The sequence below is a fragment of the Argiope bruennichi genome, chromosome 6 (assembly GCF_947563725.1).
Source record: "Argiope bruennichi chromosome 6, qqArgBrue1.1, whole genome shotgun sequence".
Taxonomy (NCBI): Eukaryota; Metazoa; Arthropoda; class Arachnida; order Araneae; family Araneidae; genus Argiope; species Argiope bruennichi.
The window spans coordinates 40,989,629-41,007,404 of record NC_079156.1 but is presented as its reverse complement, the minus strand read 5'-3'; the positions used below and the strand labels follow the sequence as shown (position 1 = coordinate 41,007,404).

At 30.2% G+C, this 17,776-nt stretch overlaps 1 protein-coding gene across 3 annotated transcripts in view; it reads left to right on the top strand.

The window, feature by feature from the left end:
- LOC129971495 (transmembrane protease serine 2-like) overlaps positions 1-17,776 on the top strand; it is a 121,847-nt gene that overhangs the window by 100,270 nt on the left and 3,801 nt on the right. For all 3 annotated transcript variants that reach the window (XM_056085322.1, XM_056085323.1, XM_056085321.1), the window contains exons 4-14: positions 2,810-2,851; positions 3,488-3,733; positions 6,034-6,180; positions 7,411-7,515; positions 9,612-9,722; positions 10,581-10,725; positions 13,602-13,718; positions 15,222-15,274; positions 15,354-15,543; positions 17,022-17,299; positions 17,612-17,760. In XM_056085322.1, coding sequence (XP_055941297.1) covers positions 2,810-2,851; positions 3,488-3,733; positions 6,034-6,180; positions 7,411-7,515; positions 9,612-9,722; positions 10,581-10,725; positions 13,602-13,718; positions 15,222-15,274; positions 15,354-15,543; positions 17,022-17,299; positions 17,612-17,760 — 1,583 coding nt within the window. The remainder of the gene's footprint in view (positions 1-2,809; positions 2,852-3,487; positions 3,734-6,033; positions 6,181-7,410; positions 7,516-9,611; positions 9,723-10,580; positions 10,726-13,601; positions 13,719-15,221; positions 15,275-15,353; positions 15,544-17,021; positions 17,300-17,611; positions 17,761-17,776) is intronic.

The following is a 17,776-nucleotide window of genomic DNA, read 5'->3' as shown; positions in this document are numbered from 1 at the left end:
TTTGCATATTAATTTCTATGAATTAATTATTTTAAATGATAAAATAAAAAATTTCTTTAGGTTTTTCTTTACTTCATTACTGGAATTAAATAATGATGACATTATAATCTTGTACATTATTGTTTTAATACTCATCAATTTTTCTAACAAAACAATCAATCGTAGAAGTAATATTCTTTTTTCTTAACTGAATGTATTTTAATTTAGATAAAAGTGCATTACATCAATGCAATTATTTGAAATAAATTATTGTCAAAACAATAATGGAAAAATTCGATTTTAAAATGAAAAAATTATTATCAAATTTCTTTTTAGAAGAAATATCAAAATTTATCTCTATCGTATGCTTTAATAAATGTAATAAAAAGTATTTTCAACACACTCTTGACTAACGTATTGGAATTTTTATTTTAATTATTAATCACTTTTTAATCATTAATTTTAAATTCATTATTTTAATATTAAAGAATCTTAAAACGAGAGATTTTTTTAAATTCAATATCATTACTACAGAATCAAAATTTAATGAAATTAATCGATTAATTGTTCATTGAGTTCTGGCAATATTAAAAATAATGTATTGTGACTGAGAATACGAAAGTATACAAAAATTCTAAAATTTTACAGCATCAGAAAGTGAATGAAAAAAAAAATCGATAACAAATTTCTATTTTTACAAATCTAGTTAAATGAAAATACCTAGTTAAAATCATCAACAGAACTCTTTGAAATTTCCCAGGATTATTGTTTCTTTTATCTTGGAAAGAAATAAGGCTACATCTGAGACAAAAACCATTACATATATTTTTGTGCCAAGATATACAGTAAAAGCGTCATCGATTTTTTGTTACAAATATTATTAATAGAAAACAAATTACGCTCGAATCTTCCACTTACAGCTCTCGTATAAATCAACCATCTTCTGGGGACAAATTTCGACGTCGCAAGTGTCGAAGCGGTGGCCTTCATTAGCAGGACAAAAGGAGAGGGAGAAAAAAAAGTGCAGCGACACACTGGAAACGCGAAGCAATTATGAGCGATGTGACTGTCACAGATGTCTCTTTTCAGTTGAAGAAGTGTTGCACCTCAAAGAAAAGAAAAGAGGAAAAAAAACGAAAAAAATTAATCTTCCCTAGAGAAGGTAATAAGTATCCGAAGAAGAGCAAATAACAGCTGGACATAATAACGGCCACATCTTTTTATATTAATATGGAGTCGTCTGGGTTTAGAAAAGAGGGATCTTCTCTTATTTGAAAATGGAAAAATTATGGAAATTTTTTCCATAGATTAAGGCATTGTTCGCTGAATTATCTAGTGTCCTTAATTTTAGTTTTTTTAGCAGCCAAAAGTCAATACCTGAGAGTAAAAAAAAAATCCCCTCTTAAATGTTCATTCTAGTAGAAAGAACAGTGCTATTCTCATTGGTAGTAGTACTACTGTTATTGGTAGTAATGGATTCGGTCATTTAGAAAAGGAGCTATAATCACTTTTACAAATTTGCAGGAGACGAAATTTTTTCCGTAATATTCTCAGAAAAGCTAAATCTATAGTTTTCCATGGGTAAGGACCATAAAACATGATGTAAAATTGCTTATATAATTGTTTATGGTCCTATTCGAAGTTTAAAAAAACTGTATTTCCTGAGCAAAGGCTGACGATTTTACCTCGACTTGTAAAAGATCAAGTCCACTATTTCATAGAAACACATACATTTTTATGAAAATTATAATAATAAATAAATATAAACGTATAAATTACTGGATTTATATATAATTATCGCAGTTTAAATACTAAAAAATGCTTCGAAATTCACTCAAAATTTGAATTTCGTACCATTTGTACGATAAAGTGTTTCCAACGGAAAAAAAGACAATATGGCAACTGAGAGTTTAGGGTTATTAAAAATAGAGCACTGCACAAAAGAACAATACGTGTTCATTTCTGAGCTATATTTAAAAAAAATAAAGGTCTGGCAATAACAATTAACAATTTTAGTCGAAAATAAGGAATGGAATTGGCCGCCCAGATCATGCGATTTAATACAGTTGGACTATATTTTTCTTTTCCCAATTATCGTTTTGCATAAATGTTGGTGAATTTTGTTGATACAGCGCTCAGTTTCCTCCTTCAAGATGTGGATGGTCATGAATTTGTTGGCGTAAACTTTAGACTTTAAATAACCCCAAAGGAAAGAGTCCAACAGAGTTAAATCGAATGATCTGTGCGATCAATCTTGATAATCAAAATAGGGAATTATATGAGCAAGAAATGATACAAGCAGCAATTAAATAGTTGCATGGCTTGAGACAATTATCACATTTTATACGAAAATTACGAACTGAGCTGCCAAACCATCATTAATTTTAAAATATTTCTTTACCATAAAAACGTGTCATTCATTTCAATTGTGTTTAATTTTTTAATAATCCTGATCTGTCAGCTGTCACATTGTCTTTTGTTTTCCTTGTCAAAATTTGTGCACAATTGGCGCAAAATTTATATCTTGAGTGAATTTTGGACAAATTATATAATAATTATCCTATATTTTCTTAATATTGTGTGGAAATTGAGTAACCAGTGGAGAATCAACTTTTTTTTCAATAATAAAAATTGTTCCTACGTATTTAAATGAATTTATTTATAAAATTAGAGATGATTTAGTTAATAATAAAGTAAATACATTTTAAACATTTCCCCATGAAAGAATACGAAGGATATATTAATTCCTTATGTACAAAAAAATTTTTTAATTGTCCTTGTATAAAATGAAAGTTAGTGGTTAACACAAGATTTTTTTTTTATTCCTTAGTCCTACCAAGGGATATTTACGTAGAAGAACCTATTAAAGAAAGTAAGTTGCTCATTTTAACTGTTTACATTTTTATGCATATTACTTATATTTTATGAAAAAAAGTATAAAAATAAATTTCTGATTAAACGTTTCTTAGAAAAAAAGAAAAAAAAAAAAAGCTATTGATCATAGTTCTGCTGATTAAGAATCCGGAAAATCGAAAAAATTTGTGCACGAATTTATGGAGATGCATTCGTATTCAATTAACTAAAAAAATTTTATTTGAAAAACTTTTAGCACAATTTGCTGTATTAATGGGAGGCCAAAAAATAATCGTTGCGAGATTAGAACTTGACGATTTTCATTATTGGATGATTTTTGAAAAAATCGTCTGCTTCTAAAATAATTATATTATGCTACTGGCGCCATCTATGAAAGTATTTGACTACTACATGTGAGTAAAATTCATTTGATGCATCTGCAGCTGATATTTAAAATGTTACTAACTTACTAACAAAGCTAATTTACGAACACTTTGATTACTAAACTTAATTAGAAAGAGAAAAAAATTTTAAGCAAATAAAAGATATTGGAAAGTCAGTATCTTATTTAAATTATATATTTTTTATTATCTGATTAGTAATAGAAGAAATGGCTCATTAGAAAATGGCTAACTTCCCATTCTTTTAATTTCAGGTAAAGGCTGTAGTTCATTACGTCTACCTCTGTGTCACAAGTACAAAGTTCCCTACGCGTACACAGTGTACCCGAACACGCTCGGGCACATCAATCAGAACGAGGCGAGTGAAGCTATTGCCAGATACGAACCTCTGGTCAGTGTGAAGTGTTATTCTCTGCTGCCACTCTTCCTCTGCTCAATTTACGCTCCAAAATGCATGGAAGAGGGGAGATTGGTCCCTCCTTGCAGATCACTCTGCCAAGGTATGTAGGACAAATATTTCATGAATTGAGTGAATCCAGGGTCAACCCCTCGTACTGGCCACACACATTTCCCCTATAAAGATTCCAGATGCGAATTTATAAACTGTGTCTGTAGAATTTCCAGACACAAAATGTCCAGAAAACTGGTGATTTCCAAAAATTACCAGTTTTCTGCTTTCTATTTATTATTATATTTCAAAACTTTATTCCATTATAATATTCTTTTAATATCCTTATTTCATTCTAATATACTTATTCCATTCTAATATTCTTCTAACATTCTTATTCCATTCTAATATTCTTCTAACATTCTTGTTCCATTTTAATATACGTGTTCCATTTGTTACATATGATTAGTTCAGACTCAATTAGTTTTCTGGGAATATCAGTTGTGTTTAGTTTCAACTAAATTCCTTATAATAATCTGATATTTATAATTCTTCCAATAAAATGCTTTTAGACGTCAAACTGTAAAAACAACTTAGACGTTAAAGCGATGTTATTTTAACAGTTCTAAAGCTGTTCTTTTTATTTTGTGCCTTATTTTATAAACCTTTCTAAACGAGTCGAATCCCAAGAAGGATCGTAATGCCGTTAAAAACTAAAATATCCAGGTAATTTATCAAAATTGACCTTGTCTTATAATATATATAATCATTATAATAATATACCTTCTAATTTCAGTTGCTAATTTCTCATGTAAACTGCTCAAGTAATTAGCAGATTTCGCCTTTCTTACATTTCAATAATCGAAGAACATCACGTGATTTTTTGCTTTTATTATAAAAATAATATATTTTTATATTTTAGAACTGATACACTAAGCGTTACTCAGGATTAAAATAACGTGTTGTCTAATATATTTAAAGTAAAAACTACTGTTGTGTAAAATATTATAATACATAAATCCTTTTGCAGTCTGAAATATTTTTTTATATTAAAATCAGAATATCGTTGACATCATACATGTTTTTTTTAAATCACTGATAGATAATTTTCTCTGTGATTTAATAATATTTTCTAAATAAATGCTTCGAAAATAATCATTAAACAATTAATTTTTCATTAATAAAAAAGCATGACAATAAATTAATACTTAATCTTGATATAAATTGTTAAGCGTCTGCATTTAAATTTTTCTTACGGTTTTTTCCCCCCCCTTTTTTTTTTTTTTTTTTTTTTGCTAACAGTTTATCGTATGTAGTAGTCTTGTTTTAAAAAAATCGTCTGCATCTATTCAAATATTTGTTACATTGTATTTAAAAAAATTGTAGGAAATAAAAATTAATATCATTAAAATGATAAAATTCCCTAAATATTTCTTTTCGGATAATTTGCTCCTAAATTATAGAGAAAAACAGCAAAATCCCATTAATTACTAATTAATTGAATCTTTAATTAATCTTTACGCTTTGAAGACGTAACATTACTTTCTTTCTTTTCTTAAATATTATGTTTGAGAATTTTTGTTGAATTTGAGTAATTGTTAAAGAAAAGATTGCAATAACATACATAACTATAATAATTTCCATTAATATTAGGATTATAAATATTACTTGTTCTTATAAAAAGAAATGAGTTTTATTAACAATCAAAAACACGTGTATCTGAAACTATATTTGTTACTCCTTCTGGTAGTATAATAGTTATTTATCCCTTTCTGTGTATTTTCTGTAGGCGCTTCAAGGTCATATTTTCTACCGCGTTACTGGTACGACAACCAATAACGAGGTAGAAAATGTGACCTTGAACCAACTACAGAAAATACACAGACTATAGGGCCATAGGAAATATGCTTACCACCAAATTCATGTATCTTTATATGAAGCTATGTAGGTTGGCATACATTCTAACAAATTTTTCGATGAGACAGAAACTTAGATTCTTCAATTCCTTATCTTACCAAAAATGTTGTGTCTTGATTTGTTACTTAGTAATTAATTAACCAAATTAATAAATAAAATTAAATGTATTACTTAAGCTGAATTAATCATCTTTCTTAAGCCAATTTCAATCCTAAAAATATTTTAATACAACATGATTGAAAAAAAATGTCCTTTTAAAAGGTTAAAATTGAAGAAGTTCCATATTTTCTTATTTCTAGACTGTAAACGAAAATTTTAATAATTTAAATTTATAAATACTTATCAATTAATCAACTCAGAATTTCGATTAATCCTTCACTTCGAAACAAATGTGCAAAAAGAAAATTCAATCTGTTTTGATTACAACTTCCAACACAAATCAGTAACATTTAATTGATAATCTCCTCTAATGACTTTTGGTAATCTCTTCTGCAGAAACCATTAGGAAATGCGACTTTTTCCTCGGTGTGTTCTCCGTTTCCTGGCCTGATGAGCTGATCTGCGACGACCTGCCCGAATCTCCAGACCCGGACATTTGCATAGGACACGAGCAGATGAGGAATTTGGACATGACCGCCAGAGGTAATCAGTTTCCTTTTTTTTTTTCAGTAAGTGAATGCTGCATGCATGCTTGTGGTAGTCGGTTTTTCTAAATAATACATGCTAATTGAAAGTTTTCTTTCCTACTGAGTTTAAATCAAACATTCCTGTCGTTTTTTTTTTTTTTTCTCTCTAAAAATAGGACTGTGTTCCTCGCAGTCACAGTAATTCTGTCTTTGTCTAGAGTGTTTAGAGTTGGGGTCATAGAATCGACCCGATTCCACCCGAGGTATTGCCGCATAAACAGTAATAAATTTAATACTCGTTATCATTTAGGTGGGTATGATATGGAAATATTAACCCTTTGCATCGGATGTCTTACCACTGTCATCATTCAAGATGGTGCATCATTTCGATGTTTTATGCATTTTTTTAAAAAAATTTTATTGTTAAAAATTCCTACAAAGTAGTGAGAAGATATAGATTAACTTCTTCGCATACAATGACGTATCAGACACGCGCATCGAATTACTGAATTTTAAGTTTTAATCAAACAAATAAAATTACGTATTTAAAAAGGCAAAAATCACTTAAAAACGCTTCGTTATCTAAATACTTCTGATACATAATATAATATAAAGACTCTCTATGTGTGTGATGGCTGGCGCACGTATAAATCTGTCGTGGTCACAAAGTCCTCCATGTCGAGTATAATACCACTGGGGGTACTGGATCAGAGGTGATCGTTCTCTGATTCAGGTCTAAATTACGATCTGTGGATGAGTGAATGAAATGCATGAATGAAGTCCGCCCCGTAAAAAGGGTTGTGACGTTTGTGTAGCTAAGTCGCACTCTTGTCCCTGGACGGCGCTACTGGTAAAACAAGAGACGCACCCTTGGCTTAAAATCACTGCCTTCTAAAGTCAGTGGGCTTATGTATAACAAGTGCCATTAGAAGCAACAACAACAAAAAATTTTTGATCTTCTCATTGTGCAAGCGATTTTAGAAAACATTCAATCCAGATAAATTTCACCTTAAAATAAATTTCATTGTTATATTTTCAGTTTCACTGTAGATATTTTATATAAAAAATATTTTGAATTCATACCAAAAAAAAATCTTTGTTTGGTTTCTTAGTATTTTGAATATTTTATAAGGAAATAATTTGATTTAATTCCCTAAATGTATTTGCTTGCATTATATTAGTTTTATGATCCTATACGGACGAAATAAGTAATAAAAACGCAATGATATATTTTCTTTCATTCCAGCCTGCATTAATGGATTTCGGTGTGATAAAACACGGTGTCTTCCTCAGTCCTGGGTATGCGACGGCTTCTCTGATTGTACAGATGGAGCAGATGAAAGAAACTGCAGTAAGAATTCCTAGTTTGAAATATTAAAAATGAGAAATTCTCACAATTGAATTTTTTGGTCGTTGGCCACCGTCTGATTCTCCAGAAATACTGTTTCTATTTAATTTTAATTGTATGCATATTTTTAATCCTTTTTTTTTCACAATTGCCTCAAAAAAATATTTTTGATTTTCTTATATTTGTTGTATTTACCTGCAAATGAATATTCTTAATGGAATCAAATCCCATAATGCCACTACTCTGTAATCTATCATCTGATGTACGTTGTCTCTCGCTATGATGCAACTTTATTCTTCATGTAATTTGTGGAGATATAAACAGAATTTCTCTTTAGTTTTCAACAATTGAAGAAAATTACGTAATTAAATATTTGATGAAACTTAAACAACAGATTATTTTTCAATGCAATTATAAAATCTATTATTATCTATTAACAATTATGCAAAAAAATATTTTTTTTAAAAAATTGCCAAAATTCTGGTTGAAAAACTGCACAATAACTAAATTGGTATCATTAAATTTTAAAATGATGAAAAAATTAGTTTTGCAATAATAGTTTCTGAAGTTATCACTGAAAAACTCTAAAATATCCCTTAATTTTTTTATTAATTATAGTTTTAATTGAAATTTCAAAAATAAAACAGCTTTCACCCTTCAAAAAGTATATCTGCACCAAATTTGATAACTCCTGGTCAAGTGGTCTTGCGAGGAATCTGACTTGTAGAAAAAAATTAATTTTCCGAAATGAAACGAAACAAGTAAAGTGACTTTCACAAATGTTTTACTAATTTAATTATGAGATTATACATATAAATTGCTAGTAAATACATAAATCAGCAGAATTTAAAATATTTTCATTAACTGGCCAAGATAATTGAAATCATTTGTGCAATTGCGATAAATCAAACTATTATATTTTAATCTTAGTATTGCATACTGAAAAAACCGAAAACAGAAAATCATTCATGAAATTCGGCTATTCTACTTTTTGGGCTTTGGCACTTATAAAGTGAAAGAAGAAAATATTCATTTGAAACAAGTCTATAATCTTTATATATAATGTACTACCTGCATGACACAAAAATTAGTCTTATTAATTATTGTCGAATGGCAACAAGTGAATGTAAGCAAATCATCTTACGAACGTTTTAGATTATTTCATTGAGAGCTTTGACAATTACAATTGATTCAGCTTAAGTTTTAGCTAAAATGGAGTTGCAAAATACCAATGGAAATGCTCGAAAAAGTATTCACCACCTTACCGAAATCTTCACTTAGTCATAGATAAGAACGATAAACGAAATCATGATTCTGTGGTCAAACGTGTTTAATCCTGCGAAAAATTAGGCTTAATCTAGTTAATCACTATAACATGCATCGTTAAAACAAGAAATTCCGTTAGTTCCCACATTATAATAAGTTATTTCATGAAATAACTAGAAATTGTATGGAATAACTAAATTATACATTCTAATAGTAACATATAACATTTTTAGTCGATCATGCATTAATTTGTTGTAGACTGATTTCATTTAATTTATTTCAATCTTATTAAAAACAAATGCATTCCTTATCCATAGTCTAAAAGCCATATAGGGCAGTATTGTGGATGAATAAGCTGGTCGCTAAAGGCGGCTAGAATAAAAAATATATCACGAACTTCAATGTTTCAAGAGGACTTACGAGTAAACATTTTCCTAAATGAAATAAAAGTCACAAAAGAGTTTATTCTTTAACTGTTTTTTAATGATGTAAGCTCCTTTCGACAAAACTTTTTCAGAATTAAAAAAAAATTCATTGAACACGAGACCTTCATCGAACATCGAGATAGATTCAAGAAATATTTTTTTAATATTACATGTTGTTGCCGATGCGAGAAAAGTAAGTGTTTATAATCAATAACAATATAACCGGATAGTGGAAATAATGCTAAACAATTGCCAATTGCATTGTACAGTAAACTTTCAGTGTCCAGTTAAAAAATATCAGAGTTTTGATATCTAGAAAGATACAATTATTAGGCATTTAGAATAAATGCATAAAAAACAAATATGACTTTCTAAATTTTCTTATTAAATTATTTTTTTTTCCCCAAGGTAACTGTGGACCCGACCAATTTTATTGCGGACATGGTACCTGCATTGACAAGGACTTGGTTTGTGATGGCATTAAAGACTGTCCAGATGGAAGAGAAGAAAGGAGATGCCGTAAGAAAATTTTTAATTCTTTTTAAAAAGTATATAACATTTAGAATGAATGCGTTTTATCGGCTAATTATCTAGATAAATTGAATAAGATTTCGAAATCAGCATTTAATTAATTAATAATTTCTGGTAGGAATTAATTGTTGTGAAAAGAAACTATATTTAGTGTGCTTGGGGTGATAATTAAGACGCAGATTTATAAAGTGAAAAAATTTTGTTTTTTATTATTAAAAAGCGTTGTAATCGGTTCATTAAGAGAAAAAAATATTGAATGCATCGATTTTGGTTATATATTAGTTATTTTATTTATTCATCTATGCCATAGTATTTCTGAATTTTTTTCTGAGAGATCTTGTTCTTAAAATAGTTATAGTTTTTCATTGTAATTTCTTTTAAATCTTTAAAAAAATTAGCTGCATCGATTGTAAATCGTTTGGTTTCTAGTTTAAAAACCAGACGACCATCTAAAATACAAAATATACCAGTATATGGTTTTTACATTTTAAAATGAGAAAATAAGAACTAATAATCTTATATACGTATACATTTGAATTTTTAATTATTCACATCAATAACTTCTCCATAGATTTCTATATTAAAATAGCTTTATTTTTAATTTAATTCTTTTAAATGTTTTCCAATGCATTCATTTATTTAAACAATTTAACCATATTTGGCGTAACTCCTTAACGCTGCTAAATTACAGCTACTACATTTATTAATACAGCAAGCGAAAAAAAAAAATTGAAATGAAAACCTTTGCCTTTCCGTCAAGCGAAAATTTTTGAAATAGAAAATAATCGTTTGCCTTTTTGTTAAGCGAAAATTTTTGAAATAGAAAATAATCGTTTGCATTTTAAGTTCGGTTGACTGGAGAAGCGGAGCGATTCGGAGAAGGCCGTTTAGAAGCCTATAGCCTGATAACAGACAGTTGGCAACCAGTGTGTGGAGATCAGTGGGACACTGCCTCTATGAGCCCAAGAGCATGCGAAATGCTGGGATACACGTAAGTCAAAATTGTTTTAACGTCCACTAACAACATTTCGCTGATTGAACAATATGTTAAGAATAATTAAATTAGTAACTGCTTTAACTATTTTTACCATAAACCAGTCCCAAAACTTTCTCGCATACTCTGTAATAAACTTCTCCTGCCAAAGAAACCTCACATGCCATTGGCGTACAATAATTAAGAAATATTAGCTTTTGGTGTGAATTTAGCATTCTTAATGAATCTACTTTGTCATTCTTGGCGAGTCTTTTTTTTTTTTTTGGCGATAAACCTTTGGCATGCGTTAATAGTATCCGAAAATCAAATATGTGTTTTAGACACGTGTTTTTCCAACCGGTTAAAACAAGGATTTGGCACAAAACTATACTTATACGCTTCAAATATCAGAACAATTTTAATATGTTTAAATAGTGAAATTTTTTTTAAAAAATACCACGTTTACATGTTTATAAAAGTACAGAAAGATAAGCAGTCAACGCTAGTTGAATTCGGATCAAAATATGAAAAGTGTCTCTACTATAGACGTTAAATCTGTGTACAAAATTTTATATATTTAGCTCCCTTTGTTTTGTAATCGTATTAACTTAAATTCATTCAGATAGACAGACGGACTTCCTCTAAACAGATGCTATTCAAAATTTGACAGAAATCTGCAAATCTGATGTAAAGACCGTATACCAAATTTCAACCATTTCGCTCAAATCGTTGTTGATTTATATTTGTTAAAAACAGCAAGACAGACAGACATTTTCTAAAATTATATTTTTCGAACTTAGGGAGGTCTAAAACGTGGAGATTCGCCAAAATGTCGTGTTCGAATTTTTCGACGTTTAGCATACTTTCTTTATACTACATATACGAGAAAGTAAAAAATGAAATACCGAAAGTGATTACCATGTAAGAAAAATTGAGTATATAAACATATGGTTCTTGTTCTTAAGAAAGAGCCATCAATCTTTAATTTTTTTCTGAGAAGGAGATTAATTTTATTAACACCACTTCGTGACATTCAGACACCTTACGAGCTGTTAGACATAGATAGATTACTCTTTCGGCTCTTTAACTATTCCTGCGTTAGCCACTGGCACACTCCATAAAAGAATTTATTATTAATGATATTTAGTTTGAAAATTAATAAAAATAAGTTTAAATAAAGTTAATTATTGACTTTAAAAATGATTGTTAAAAGTGCATTTCATTTGAGGCAAAATTAAGCGTTTTAGGAAACATCTTTTAAACCGTAAATATAAATTATATCCAATTTGTTTCATTAATAATTTATTTGTTAGTCATTTATTTTGTTGAAGCTAAGCTATTTCAACAAGTCAAATGCTGTTAAATATGATTAAAATATTTTAAAAACTAATTTGTACTTTAAATTGATCATTTTTTTCCAATACATTTTTCTCTTTTAATAAATGAACTTTCAGAAGTTGAATGAAACCAGCCAATTGGCATAAGAAATTGAGCAGTTCTGGTGAAAGCAGACTGATGAAAAAAATAAAATGCAAAGCATAAAGATATTCTTCATAAATCTATCAATGTGCATGAAAATTCAAAAGCAGCTGGAAAATAAGACTGCTACAAAATTTTATAATTCTATAAAATTTTGATTATAATAGGATCTACTTTTGTACATTTAATAATAGGATTTGATTTCATATAATTTGTAATAGTAAAAATAAAAATCTATTTTAAAATTTTAAAAAAATTAATAAAATTTATCTAGAAGAATTTTATTTTTTAAGAGATATTTAAAATTAAATATATTTGGATAATATTTCTAAATGCTTTTCAGGCGAAAAAAAAATCGTCTGCAAATTGCACAATGCAATTGTTTGTATATGAAGCAGAAGTAAAAAAAAAAAAAAAAAAAAAAAAAAAAAATGCTGTCAAATTCTTTTTAAACCTTCGATGAAAAGATACGTTTCAAACAATATTCAAAAATTGTATTAACAGAAATAATATTTTTCAGTAATAGATATTATTATTATTACTAAAAATAAAAGTATAGTAATCGGCAAAAAAATCGAACTCGAGATTTTGACGAAATTCCACGTGTTAGATCTCCTAAAGTTCGAAAAACATATTTTTGGAAAATTTCCGTCTGTCTGATTGTTTGTAAAAAAGATAACTCAAAAATTCTTTGGCCTAGATGGATGAAATTTGGTTTATGGTTTTCACACCAAATTTGCGAATTTCTATGAAATTTTGAGCTGATTCCTTTCTAAGGATGTTTGTCTGTGTGCCTGTTCGAATATAAGTTCACTCGATAATTACAAAACCAAAAGAGCAGGATGGATAAAATTCAGTACAGACATTTAGCATCTATAGTGTAGACATCTGTCAAATTTTGAGCCAAATCAAACAAACGGTTGATTGTCTGTCGGTCTGTACTTTCAGAAATATATAAAATCGATAACTCAATAACGCAGTGATTTAAATATATCAAATTCGGTATGGGATTTTGGAACTATAAGTGCAATTTTATGTCGGTTGAGAAAACGTGTCTAAAACACAAATTAGATTTTCGCATGTTATGCCAGGGATTCATCGCCAAATAACTCGCCAAGGATAACACGATAGATTCAGTGGGAATTCTAAATTTCCGCCAAAAGTTAATATTTCGTAACTATTGTACACCAGTGCCATACAAGGTTTTCTCTGGCATGACAAATTTATTAGAGAGCATGCGAGAAAGTTTTGGGGAGACCATTTCCACTGGGTTGATTATCATTTCTGATCTTTTTTGCAAATAATGTTGTTACATTTTAAATTGTTTGGGAAAATGTGAACGCTGTCCTTGTCATAAATATTTTTTAATTCAATTTTTTTAAAACACGACGATGGATGCTTTTAACTTGTTCCAGAAATGTTAAAGAAACCAGGTTACGTGATGAAGCTTTCCCAGTGGACAACAGAGTGGCAGTTGGAGCAGCTGGACCCGACGTAAAAACCCAGATGAAGTCATTGTTTTCAAGAAGTCAGTAAGTATCATTCTACCAGATATTGTTTCAAAAATTTATTTTTGAATTAAATTTTATTTTTTTAAGAAAATATGATTTACATATATTGTAAATGCGTGGTAAACTGAGCTTGAAATGACTCTCAGATTATAATTTCATCAAGTTAATTTTTTTCCAATGGTATTAAGATGTTATCCTCTTTGTAAATTAATGTTCGAGCTTTTTAAAGAGGCGGGAGGTTATTGGCTTATACAATCACATAATAGGAAATGAATATGACAGTTTTATTATTTCTAAAATCTTACTGGAAATATATATTACAAAATAGTTCATATACATGTTTTCGAACAACTTTTTAATGGGCACACGATACTTATATTAGAAGGCTAATTTATCTCAACCAAATTTGGTTTGGGCAGTTCAAGAGTAATTTGATACAACTCCACTTGCCTACCCATTAGGATGTAAGGCACGACATGACTAATGGCAAGTAGATACTCACTTCCACGAAGGGACTGGTGGAAACTTAATCCCATCAGACCATTTATTAAAAAAACATGGAGAAAGATGCACATAACATAAGGAACAAGTAGTATTCTTTGGAATTTAAACAATAGAAATACTGTAATCAAAAGAAAAATTTCGGAGTATATAAAAAGATTTGGGCACAGTAATAAAACCCTACTGGAATTAGTTTATTTATTTTAAGCCAGATCGATTAGATCTTCTGATTCGACACTAATACAGACAGGTTAATTTATAATAATAGGGAGCGTTTATTCTCTCCACTTTCCTATTTCATAAAAATTATCCTGAACTTTTATATCTTTCATGGTATTTAATTAAAAAAAATGTTGATAACAGTCGGCTTTTCTAGAATTTATTTTTTTGATTATTAAGTTTGTAAAATATAAGTTATCATTCATTAATCCCTTAGAAGTATGTAGTATTGTCTATTTTATACATTTGGAAGATAAATAGGTACAGAGTTTTAAAAAAATTCGTTGTACATATCTTTTAAGATTATCATTTGATCAAGTTTAGTTTCTGTTAGTCATAGTAATGTCCAGTTTAGAAGTAGTATTAGAGCTATTTCAGGACGTATAATTTCGAACCCCAGTCAGATGGCGAGAATGATGCCTGGGTACATTTTTAACTTACGCACTACATTAGTGGTAGGGCATTTAGCCCCAAAGGATTTAACATGTATCAGACCTGCTTACAAGGCGATTCTTAAATGGAATAGGGAACCCACCGGCCCTGACGGAAGACCTGACCACTGAAGGCCACTGCGGTCTTCTCAAAGATAGAAGCCAAAAATGAAAAATAGCAGATACAAATATAATTTTATCATCAAAATATAAATTTAAGCGCTGAAACAGCACAAAATTCTGAGCATTAACAAATATTCCCCTACTTAGTTGTCGATAAATCGCAATCATTTTGCCTGATTAGTATTTTACTTATTGCGTATATATACAAACTCATTCAATGCAATGTTTAAAATTCGCTTTTCTTTTGAAGCAAAGGTTGCGGCGGAGACAATGTGTACGTGTACTTAAAATGCCAAGACTTTGGTGAGTATTTCAGTACATTTCGTGGCATTTTGATGCCTTGATAATGATTTGCATTCTCAGCATACTTCCCATCTTGCAGAGTGCGGAAAATCTGCTATTGCTATGAGTGGTATGAAACCGTCTTGGCGAATTGTTGGCGGCAAAGAATCGGAACCTGGCGCATGGCCGTGGTTGGTGGCTTTACATGGCGGCCCGGATGAAGTTTTCTTTTGTGGCGGTGTCTTGATTTCGGAGTGGTGGGTCCTGTCTGCTGCACATTGTGCAGGAAAGTAAGTATGTTCCTTCTTTAATGAATGTTGTTGTCAAAAAAATAATGATGATTGTACTAATTTTTATTTCACCATTGCATGATTGGATGATTAAATCAAGCTGCATATGGCTCATTGATTATATTAATCATTGCATGACTGATATATTGAATTAATTATTCAATGACTAATGAGTTAAATTATTCATTGATGGCTGATGGATAAATAAGCATATCTTTCCGAAATTGCAAGAGCTTTTGGAGTCAGCTTTAAAACGATGCAACAATTTTTTTTTAAGAATACAAATGAAATAAAATTTTTAAAAAATTGCCTGGGAATCGTCCAAAAATTTTTACTTGTGATAATTTGAATTGTATTTTAAAAATTACTGGCCGTATTTTTTTTGGTAAATGATCTCTCACAACAGCAAAAAAGGAAGAAAACTGAGGGAGTGACCGCTTCAAACCTCTCTAATAAAAGTGTTCTCCCCGATATTGTCTTGCCTAGAATTGGAGTACAATAAGTACGGAATATTAAACTTTTACGTGAATTTAGCCTTTTTACTGAATCTTTCTTGTGTTCTTTGGCGATTAGTCCCGGAATTTGTGTTTTAAATTCATTTTTTCTCAACCTACTGGAACTAAAATTTGATACAGAATACACTTGTAATCGGAAAATCACATACCAAATTTGATATTGCATTCTTAAGGTTTTTCAGACGTTTACATTTTCTTAAAGTATAGAACTGCCAGATGATCAACCCTTTGTTAGATTTGGCTCAAAATTCGATGAAATGTCTACACTATAGATATTAAATCTATGTTAACTTTTATTCGGACATCCAGACTAATGGACTTTCTTTGAGCGAAGTTTGCTCAAAATTTGATAGAAATCTACACATTTGATCTGAAAACCGGGTAGCAAATTTTATCCGTTTGTCTCAAAGCGTTTTTTTTTTTTTTAGTTATCTTTGCCACACATAGGCAGACATTTTTCAAAAATGTATTTTTCGAGCCTATGGGGGTGTAAAACGTGTAGATTCTTCAAAACGGCAAATTCGAAATTTTTGACTACACTAGCTCTATACTTCGTACACGAGAAAGTAAAAATCTGACCTTTTTTTCTGAATTCTACGTGTTTGATTGTCTGAATAAATTTAAGAAATAGATACCGGTACTTACGTATTAACGCAACCAGGCAAAAATTCGCATAAATCGCCAAATTTGGCGACCCTACTTACGGCACGTGGTTATACGTGATTTTTCGTAAAGAAATTATTTTGCTAACTGGTTAGATTACAAATCGCGCCAACCTTACAAATCGCTCCAACCAACATCGCGCCAAACTTACAAATCGCTCCAACCAACATCGCGCCAAACTTACAAATCGCGCCAACCTGGTTGCGATAATACGTAAGTACCTAGATACCATTAACTATACTTGCACAGATACTTTCTGATAACTATTTTACATAATTCCTCCGCTTCCTCCTTCCTCAGTCAAAGTGATCCCAGCGGATGGAGTTTAAAACTGGGCATGACTCGAAGACCCTCTCATCCATCCTTCACTCAGCGTCGAGGGGTGGCACAGATCATAAGACATTCGAATTTCAGCTCCGTCAGCCTCTACAGCAACGATATCGTTTTGATTCGGCTGGACAAGTACGTGACGTTCGACTCGTTCCTGAGGCCCATTTGTCTTCCTCCCTACAATCTGCCAGTGTCCGAGTTGCAATCCTGCACGGTCATTGGCTGGGGAAAGCAGCAGCATGACGACGGTAAAGTCCTTCAATTCATTCATTTTGATTTTACATCGTATTCTGACCTTTTTATCTTGAGAAAGTAATAAAATTCCTTCTACATTATCTACTTTTACGTGTTCTCTTTTTTTTAAGAGCATTTATTTTATTGAATTTTATAAGTGTTAAATAAAAATATATTTTGTAATGAAAAAATGTGTCGTCTAAATTTTATTTCCTAATGGGTTTATTACATTACGTATTTATCAAGTTAATTTGTATTGGTATCTCAGGCATATTATAACTTACTGTCATTTTTCTTTTAAAATCTTTTTTTTTCCGCGTGCGTAGAAGCTGATTATCAGAAAGTGATTCATCAAGTGGAGGTTCCCATTGTTAATTTCGATACTTGCCAGGAGTGGTATTCTGCCCAGGAAGTGACCATCTCGGACACCATGCTCTGTGCCGGATTTGCTGAAGGACAGAAGGACGCGTGCCAGGTAAATCATATTTTTT